Here is a 9,423-nt window from a genome sequence, read left to right on the forward strand (position 1 = left end):
TTAAGAACTTGGGAATACCGGGGGCATTCGAAGCTACATGCGGTATTCAAGCCCCCACAACAAATTCCAACAACTTTGAGATCAAGCCCGCCTTGATCAATTTGGTCCAAAGCCACCCCTTTTGTGGGAAGAGCAATGAATCACCTCACGAACATCTCAAACAGTTCGAGCACTATTGTGACATAATCAAGCACAATGGTGTCACATCGGATTACGTGAGGTTGACATTGTTTCGGTTCTCTCTACTTGGGCGAGCAAGTTATTGGCTTGACAAGGAGGTCAAGCCCAACTCACTTCGCACTTGGACCGAGGTGACGAGTGCATTCTTAAACAAGTTATATTCGCATGGGAAGACGGCGGAGTATCGCCACAAGATTCAATCCTTTGAGCAAAGGCGAGATGAGTCACTCTTCGAAGCTTGGGATCGTTTTAAGGAGTATCAAAGGGAATGCCCTCACCATGGGATCCCTAAATGTTTGTTGCTTCAAACATTCTACTTGGGGTTGAGTCCAAGTTCAAAGACAAGTCTTGATGCGGTCGTGAGAGGCCCCATCATGAACAAAACTAAGGATCAAATAGAGGAAATCATTGAGGATGTTGTTCAGAACTACCAATCTTAGCATGTAGGCACAAGGAATTATGATGGGAAAGGTATGAGTACGTGATGATGGGAAGGGTTCGGTGTACGCCATAGAGCAAGCATGGATGATAGAGAAGCTTAGCTCGCGATTGGAGAAGCTTGAAAACACACCTATACCATTCGTGGGAAGAGCTTCAAGCCAACCGCCATCACCATCTACAATCCCACCTCCTTCAGCCACTCTTCTCACTAAGGTGAAGAGCAAGGTTAGTTCTTATGATACAATGCCTCCGGGCACTTCCTTTTGCAAAAATTGCCAAGACTATAGTCATTCCCCCAATGCATGCCCCCTAGTTCATAATTTGTCTTTTGTGGATTATTGCCCTTCGTATGAAGGCGATTTTGATGTGGAGTATGCTAATGCCTTAAATGAGAGGTCTAGGAATGATAACCCTAACAATCAGAATTTTGCTAGGCAACCTAGAGGGCCCCCCATGTATGGTTCCCACCAAGGCTACGGCCAAGGAAGTGGGTATGATAGCCAAAATCGAGGTGGCTATAGAGCACAAGGCTATCAAAGCCAAGCGCCCTATGGTCAACCACAAGGTTTTGGAAATCAAGGCCAATACAACCAAGGTAGTTATAATCCCAACCATCAAGGTGGAGGGGGTTATAACTACTCTTATGGGAAATTTAGGGGTGCCTCAAGTGGGGGGGTTATCCTTTGAACTCGGGAGGTCCTTATGGTGCATCTCAAATCCCACCTCCCGGATTCAATGGACCGAGGACCTTTGGCAACCAATATCAATCAAACATTAGTGGTTATGGCATTGTACCTCCATCACTCCCGCCTCTCAAGTCTAATCTTGAGGCTCTCATGGAGTCGTTTGTGTGGGCGCAAGCCAAGAAGAATGTCGAGTTTGAGGATGGATTCAAACAATCCACCACTCAATTGAAGATGATTGAAAACCAATTATCTCAACTTGCTAATACCATTAGGGAACATCATGCGCATGCTAGACTCCCACCTCAAAGTCATGCTCCAAAGTAAATGAATGCCATAGTGACAAGGAGTGGGAGGATTTTAGATGATGTTTCTAGAGCTAATAAGGTCTCTAAGCCTAATGGGAAGGATCAAGAGGGAGTCAATGAGTCTAGTGACAATGATATGGTAGAAGAGGAGCCTCCCATCAATGATGAAGGTGAAACTCCTATCCCAAAGGAGGCAACTCTCCTACCTCTCCCCACTCCTAAACTTCCCTATCCTCAAAGATTCATAAGGCACAAGTTAGATGTGCAATTCTTAAAATTCCTTGATGTTCTTCGAAAATTGCACATCACTCTCCCCTTTACGGACGCATTGAAACAAATGCCTACCTACTCAAGGTTCCTTAAGGAAATCTTGAGTGGGAAGCGGGATTGCGACGTAAAGGAGACGGTGAACCTCACCGAGAATTTTAGTGCTATCATTCTTAACCAAATGCCACCCAAACTCAAAGACCCGGGTAGTTTTTCTATCCCTTGTGCTATTAAGGAGCTTGAAATAAGCAATGCCTTGTGTGATTTGGGTGCCAGCGTTAGTCTAATGCCTTATTCGGTGTTCGCCAAGCTTGAAGTTGGTGATCTTGTCCCAACTAACATCACCTTGCAACTTGCCGACCGTTCGGTCAAGTACCCTATTGGCAAGGTTGAGGATGTACCCTTGAGAGTTGGTGGCCTAGTGATCCCCGTCGATTTTGTAGTCCTAGACATAGATGAGGATGTGCATGTCCCTATTATTCTAAGCCGCCCATTCTTAGCTACGGCGGGGGCCATTATTGATATCAAGCAAGGGAACATTACTTTGAAAGTTGGGAAGGATAGTTTGTTTTTTGACTTGAATAAGGCCATGGATTATCCAAGTTCCACTAATGAGAAATGTTTCTTGGTGGACTCTTTTGATCCCATAGTGAATGACATGCATGAGCATTTTCTCACCACTAATGATCCACTTGAGCTTATTCTTTTGAATAGGCATGGCTTAGGTAATTTAGGGATTGAAGTGGCTAAGTACGAGGAGCTTTTGGATGCCCCATCACCTTGTGCTCAACCCGAGCAATGCATGCTTGTGATTGATGGAAAGATGCTTTTGATGACGCCCGATTGGTAAGGAAGCTCCCAAGGTAGAGCTAAAACCTCTACCTTTGAGCTTGAGGTACGTGTTTCTCGGTCCAAACTCTTCTTACCCCGTGATTATCAATTCCTCTTTAGATGACGAGCAAGTGCTCAAGCTCACTCATGTCTTGAAAAGTCATCAAAGGACTTTGGGCTACACCATTGGTGATTTAAAAGGTGTTAGCCCAACCCTTTGCATGCATCATATAGAGCTTGAGGACGGTGCCGTCCCACATCGTGAAAGGCAAAGAAAACTTAATCCACCTATGGGAGAGGTGGTTAAGAAGGAAATAATGAAGCTTTTGGCGGCCGGGATTATCTATCCTATTTCTAATAGTCGATGGGTATCCCCAGTCCATGTGGTTCCAAAAAAGGGTGGGATGACGGTAGTCAAGAATTCACATGGAGAGCTCATTTCCACCCGGACGGTAACCGGGTGGCGCATGTGTATTGACTATCGCCAACTCAATCTTTCCACTAACAAAAACCACTTTCCTCTCCCATTTATTGATCAAATGCTTGAACGTCTAACCAAACACAAGTATTTTAGCTTTCTTGATGGATATTCCGGGTTCTTTCAAATCCCCATTAACCCGGAAGACCAAGAGAAAACTACATTTACTTGACCTTATGGGACCTTTGCCTAAAGGAGGATGCCATTCGGGCTTTGCAATGCCCCCGAGACGTTCCAAAGGTGTATGATGAGTATTTTTGGTGATATGCTCGAAGAAGAAATGGAGGTGTTCATGGATGACTTTTTGGTGGGAGGCTCCACCGATGATGAATGCCTCATCAATCTTGGGAAGTTCCTTGCGAGGTGTGAGAAAGTCAACTTGGTGCTCAATTGGGAAAAATGCCACTTCATGGTGGAGGAAGGAATTGTTCTAGGTCACAAGGTCTCTCACCATGGGATTGAGGTAGATAGAGCGAAAATCGAAGTCATAGAGAAGTTTCCTCCCCCGGTGAATGTTAAGGGGATCCGATCCTTTCTTGGGCATGCCGGATTCTATAGGCGATTCATTAAAGACTTTTCCTCGATTGCTCGACCTCTCACTAACCTCCTCCAAAAGGAGTGTGACTTTCACTTTGATTCCGCATGTCTCAAGGCCTTTAACACAATCAAGAGTGCCCTTATTTCTACTCCTATAGTTCAAGCTCCGGATTGGTCTCTACCTTTCGAGTTGATGTGCAACGCAAGTGATTTCTCGGTTGGGGGAGTTCTTGGTGAATGAAAGGACAAAAAGCTCCATGTGATCTATTATATGTCAAAGACTCTTAATCAAGCTCAAGACAACTACACCACGACCGAGAAAGAATTTCTCGCCATTGTGCATGCATTTGAGAAGTTTAGGACCTATTTGGTAGGGTCAAAGACAATTGTGTACACGGATCATGCGGCTATTCGCTATCTTATGGAGAAAAAAGAGGCAAAACCGAGACTCATTCGTTGGGTGTTACTCCTTCAAGAATTCGACATCGAGATTAGAGATAAGAAAGGAGCCGAGAATGTGGTGGCCGACCACCTATCTAGGCTAGAACTTGGGAGTGAGGCTCCGGATGATGTTCCAATTTAGGATGCTTTGAGAGATGGTACCTTGTACATGGTTGGGAGTTCCCAACTCCCTTGGTTTGTTGACATAGTGAATTACTTGGCTTGTGGGGCGATCCCCGAAGATCCACAACTCAAGAGCGCCGCAAGTTGAACTATGATTCTAGACGCTATATTTGGGATGAGCCCACATTGTTGAGACGGTGCCCGGATGGCCTTTTAAGGAGGTGTGTTCCGGATGAGGAGTTCCCTAGTGTTCTTCGTATGTGCCACTCCTCCCCTTGTGGTGGGCATATGGGAGGTGATAGAACCGCTTCCAAGATTCTTCAAAGCATGTTGTGGTGGCCTACCCTTTTTCAGGGATGCTTGGGCATTTGTCAAGTCTTGTGATCGTTGTCAAAGAACGGGTAATATTTCCAAGACACATGAAATTCCACAAAATCCTATCCTAGAGTTGGAGGTGTTCGATGTGTGGGGAATCGACTTCATGGGTCCCTTCCCTTCTTCTTATGACAACCTATACATTCTTGTCACGGTTGACTATGTTTCCAAGTGGGCGGAAGCCATTGCATCTCCCACTAACGATCACAAAGTGGTGGTCAACCTCTTCAAGAAGATCATATTTCCGCGTTTTGGGGTTCCTAGGGCTTTGATTACTGATGGTGGGTCCCATTTTTGCCCATGGTAAGTTCAAGGCTCTCTTGCGGAAGTATGGTGTTCATCACAAAGTTGGTGTGGGCTATCATCCTTAAACTAGAGGCCAAGTGGAAGTCACCAATAGGGAGATCAGGTCTATTTTGGAGAAGTCGGTTTCCAAGAACCGCAAGGATTGGTCAATCAAACTTGATGACGCCTTAGGGGCGTATAGAACGGCTTTCAAGACGCCAATTGGGATGACTCCATACAAACTTGTTTATGGCAAGAATTTCCACTTGCCGGTGGAGCTTGAGCACAAGGCCATGTGGGCCATCAAAATTTTGAATTTCGAGCTCACTAGTGCGGGTGAGCGGCGCTTGCTCGATCTCCATGAGTTAGAAGAGCTCCGCATGAATGCCTATGACTCAGCAAGAATTTATAAGGCGCGTTCTAAACAATATCACGACGCCAAGATTAAGAAGAGAGAGTTCAAGGAGGGGGAGAAGGTCCTCCTTTATAACTCTCGCTTGAAGTTGTTCTCGGGAAAACTCAAATCCCGGTGGAGCGGTCCGTTCGATGTTGTTCGGGTTTTCCCCCATGGTGCTATCAAGATTCGGAATGATGATTCCGAGTCCTTCAAAGTGAATGGCCATCGGCTCAAACACTATTACTTGGGAGACTCTATTGGATCTTTTGCTACCTTGGACCTCAAGGACCCCCCCATGCATTTGGGGGGATTCGTCAAGCTAATGACGTTAAACGAGCACTTCCGGGAGGCACCCGGCGGCTTCTTTGCATTCTTTGTGGTTTGGTTTCATTGCGGTGGGTTCACACTTCCCACCAATGCTTTGTTCGTCGATTCTTTGGTGAGTTTTTTTGGTTTCTACAAGTTCTTTGCGGGACTTGCTCCCACGACATTTCCGGTAATATCCTTCTATCTCACATGCATTATTTGGGACGGGCATCTTGCATATGGGGAATTTGGTTGGATGGGTAGTTGTGCCCCTCCTTGTTTAGTTTTAGGCCTTGAGGACATGGCCTATTTCTAGCTTGGGGGGAGTTTTGTTGTGTGGTTGCCTACTTGTGATTCTCATTTCTTTGAAACCATACCATTTTGTGCACTTGTATATATTAGCTTCTTTGTTTTTAGTTTGATTTTAGTTTCTTTTCTTTTCGTTTGTTTTGTTTGTTTCTTTTTTGTTTTCCTTTTTGGTGTGTTTTCTTATTCTTTTCCTTTTTCTTTCTTTTTCTTCTTTTTCCTTTCCTTTTGACAAGGCAAGTTTTTCTAGGTTTTCGTAGGCAATATTCTTGACTTGGGCAAATAAAATTGGAACTTGTAGACTAGAATGCTTTTATTCCTAATTGGTAGATGGGTGCACGGTTTTCAATGTCTTGGGTCGAATCTAGGATTTAGGTGTCAAGAAAGTTGGTTGAACTTTGGGTAGCATGCGTCTTAAACCCTTGGCTTGTGGTAAGATGGTGTCGATTCTCTCTAGTGATTTGAAACCGGAGAGAGTGGTATTTTCTCCCATGTGAGGTTCATGTTCAAATTAGCTTAAACACATATACATATATTGAGTGGCATGGATCCTTAGCATTGACTTTCTTATCTCCCGAATTTGACTATTTCCTTCCCGAGACCGCGACCGAACTACTTTAGGGGACGACAGAGGCATTTCTTTCGGTTACTATTTTTCTTTTTAGTTTAGGACTTTATTTTCTATTTTTCTCATATGTTTTTTGTTTGCATTTGCCCCCTTGCTAGCCATTTGAGCCTTGCCCTTCATTTCTTATGAGCACATTACAAGCCTATTAGCCTTTGTTTTATTTTCACCCTTAGAAGTGATAGTGAAGCTTTGTGTTATGATGCTTGAGGTTTTGAATGAATATGCAAAGTTGAGGAATGATATTTATTGGTATGAATGGCAATGTTTGGGAAGTATGGTGTATATAGTGAATAAATGATGTAAAAGCAAAAAGAGAAAGTAAAAGTTTTGAAAAAGCCAAAAACAGAGAAAAACAAGGCATTAAGAAAAGTTTCAATTAAAACACAAAAAAAGAAAAAACCAAATCAAGAAAAAGTGCAAAAAAGAGTTGTAGTCTAGAGTAGTTGTTGAATAAGCTTGGGGGTACCCCAAATAAGTGGTATGAGTTTGTTTTTTGTTCTATTTGCTTGAGTTGGGTTCTATCATTGCGCTTCACTTTAGGTATGAGCACCAAATCCCAAATTTGTTCCACACCTTACCCCTAGCCTACGTTACACCCTAAAAAGTCCTCTTTACCCTTTTGAGTTGAGTCATTGCGGTGGAGGGAGGATTTGGTCAAGTTTATGGAATAAGATTGTCATGCTAAGATGTCGGGTAGCCTAATGTTGATTTTCTGGCGCCTTCGCGGTGTCTTGAGACGCTATTCTCAAGGGTGGATAAGATCTAGAGATTTGACGTGGTATGCTTGGTTGAAGGGGAATTGGCTAGTGTTTACCCTTAGTTCGCTCTGCTTGACTCTTGAATATTTCACTCGATTTAGGACATTGGTTAGCGTGTATTCATCTATTTAGTTATTAATATTAGAATTCCTTTGTGCTCGTTCCATAATAAAGGCCCTTATCTTGAGTTTTGTAGTTTCATTTTTTGTTTTCTTTCTTTTCTTTTCCTTTTCTTTCTTTTCTTTTTGTTTTGTTTTCTTTCTTTTTCTTGGTTTGTTTTCCATTTTTAGGTCTTGCCTTGATTCAATTTTTGGAAGAGTTATGGGTGTTTCTCTTTGGAAACCCTTGCGAGATCCCACTCCCCCTCATGAGCGATTGGGGGGTTCAAATAGCTTATTGCATGCGCTTAAATGCAACCGTGATTCCTACGAAAGTGAGTTAGTGTGCATTCTTGTAGTTCTTGTTTTCTTAGTTTTAGATTTTGAATAATGGCTCATTCTCTCCTATTTTCATGTTTGGTTTGCTAGGGACTAGCAAACGCTTAGCTTGGGGGAGTTTGATGAGCGGCATTTATGTCGCTCTAGGCCTAGGATTTTATAGGATTTTATTATGCTTTTTGATAGTTTTGTATTGTTTTGTTGCTTCTTTATCCCCTTATTCCATCTATGAACTTTTCAGGTAAAAATGTTGGAAAAGATGGAAAACACATGAAGAATGCTCGAAATAAGCCCGTGCGATCGCACAGAATTTCTGTGTGTTCGCACGGGTCAACAGCTTTGCCTCCAAAGTCAAGCAAGCTTGTGCGCTCGTGCTCCTAGATCATGTGCTCGCACGAAATCGAAAAAACGATGCAGGAACTATTTGGGATTTCGTCCGATCGCACAGAAGAAGAGCCCGCTCGCACGTATTTTAGGTGGGCTCGCACTGAATTTCCATGCGAGCACATGAAGATTTCTGAGAATTTGGCTAAGTCAGTCCCGTGCGATCGCACGGCTTGTGGGAACGATCGCACGGATCGAAGGAAACGTAGGCAACCTCATTTAGAGGCCCGGTCACCTTAATAAAAAAAATTCAAAGTTTCTTTAATTAAGGGCATCCAAAAAATTAAATCAATTTCAAAATTCAATTGTCGTTGTTGTTCTTATTCCAAATGTGCAGGCATGTTCAAGCGGAATCTGGCACAATCTTCAAATAACTTTATTTGGCTCTAAGGCCTCCATCAAAGCTAATTCGATTAAAGGGTTGGAATCAATTGTAGCAAAGTTCAAAGCCTTTTCCCTTCCACTAAACACACTTCCTAAACACATTTCTAAACACACTCTAAGACATATTTGAAGGAAATAATGCCCTTGGTCCAAGTATGCATTTAATACTAAGTCTAAAAAATACGGTTCATTATTAATTAACAAGTTAATAATTCAGTGAGATCAAGTGAACTGAGTGCCTAGCTAGGGGCCGCTTCAATTCAAGTGGAATTAATCAACAACTAACTCTTGACTAAACCTGTAGGGTCACACAAATAGTCCGTGAACGGATCAATTATTTAAGTGAATATATTATTCATTAAGTACTCCATTTATGATCGTTCGGAAATGACGAATCTCGGTTCCAGTGGTAGCTGAAATCGTCAAAAGGCAAAGTAAAGAATACTCCGGAAATGAAGATATTGCCGGAAACGGAATTATGGTTCATGACGGAAATATAAACATTATCCAAGTCGTAGATGTTGCCGGAAAAGGAAACATGGTTCGTATTGGAAATATTGCCGGAAACGAAAATATTATCGGAATCGGAAATATTGTCGGAAAAGGAAATTATTTCTGAAATCGGAAATATTAACGGAAACATAAATATGTGTTCGAAACGGAAATGGATTCCGGAATCGGAAAACGAATCGGAAGCTCGACGAGCGACAAGCCGGAAAGCGTGCCAGGCCATCGCTCGACAAGCAAAAGGCCGAGCGCATAGCACTGAGCACGAAGCCCAACGCCAGCGCCCAGCCGATGGTCCTGGAAGCGCAGTGGGCCGCGAGCACCAAGGAAGGCAGCAGCAGCGAAGCAGCCCGCCAGGCCAGCAGCA

At 43.3% G+C, this 9,423-nt stretch overlaps 1 protein-coding gene and 1 non-coding gene across 2 annotated transcripts; one reads left to right on the forward strand and one right to left on the reverse strand.

Moving 5' to 3' along the window:
* Positions 1-363: 363 nt before the first annotated feature.
* LOC130464629 (small nucleolar RNA R71) lies at positions 364-466 on the reverse strand. The gene has a single exon (XR_008925004.1). It is a non-coding gene; the product is annotated as a small nucleolar RNA R71 (small nucleolar RNA).
* A 4,055-nt stretch (positions 467-4,521) lies between these two features.
* Positions 4,522-8,055, forward strand: LOC110778418 (uncharacterized). Its single transcript, XM_021982979.2, has 3 exons — positions 4,522-4,967; positions 5,065-5,785; positions 8,023-8,055. Exons 1-3 carry the CDS (start codon positions 4,522-4,524, stop codon positions 8,053-8,055), a joined length of 1,200 nt encoding a protein of 399 aa, XP_021838671.2.
* Positions 8,056-9,423: the final 1,368 nt, after the last annotated feature.

This window comes from Spinacia oleracea, chromosome 6 (genome assembly GCF_020520425.1).
Source record: "Spinacia oleracea cultivar Varoflay chromosome 6, BTI_SOV_V1, whole genome shotgun sequence".
In the NCBI taxonomy this organism is placed as follows: Eukaryota; Viridiplantae; Streptophyta; class Magnoliopsida; order Caryophyllales; family Amaranthaceae; genus Spinacia; species Spinacia oleracea.

Bases quoted from the DNA above. Each gene is read 5' to 3' on its own strand.
- LOC110778418 (XM_021982979.2), top strand. From the start codon at position 4,522: ATGAGGAGTTCCCTAGTGTTCTTCGTATGTGCCACTCCTCCCCTTGTG. The intron at 4,968-5,064 runs GTAAGTTCAAGG...AGTCACCAATAG, and splicing joins GGGTCCCATTTTTGCCCATG to GGAGATCAGGTCTATTTTGG. The intron at 5,786-8,022 runs GTGAGTTTTTTT...TGAACTTTTCAG, and splicing joins CTTTGTTCGTCGATTCTTTG to GTAAAAATGTTGGAAAAGAT.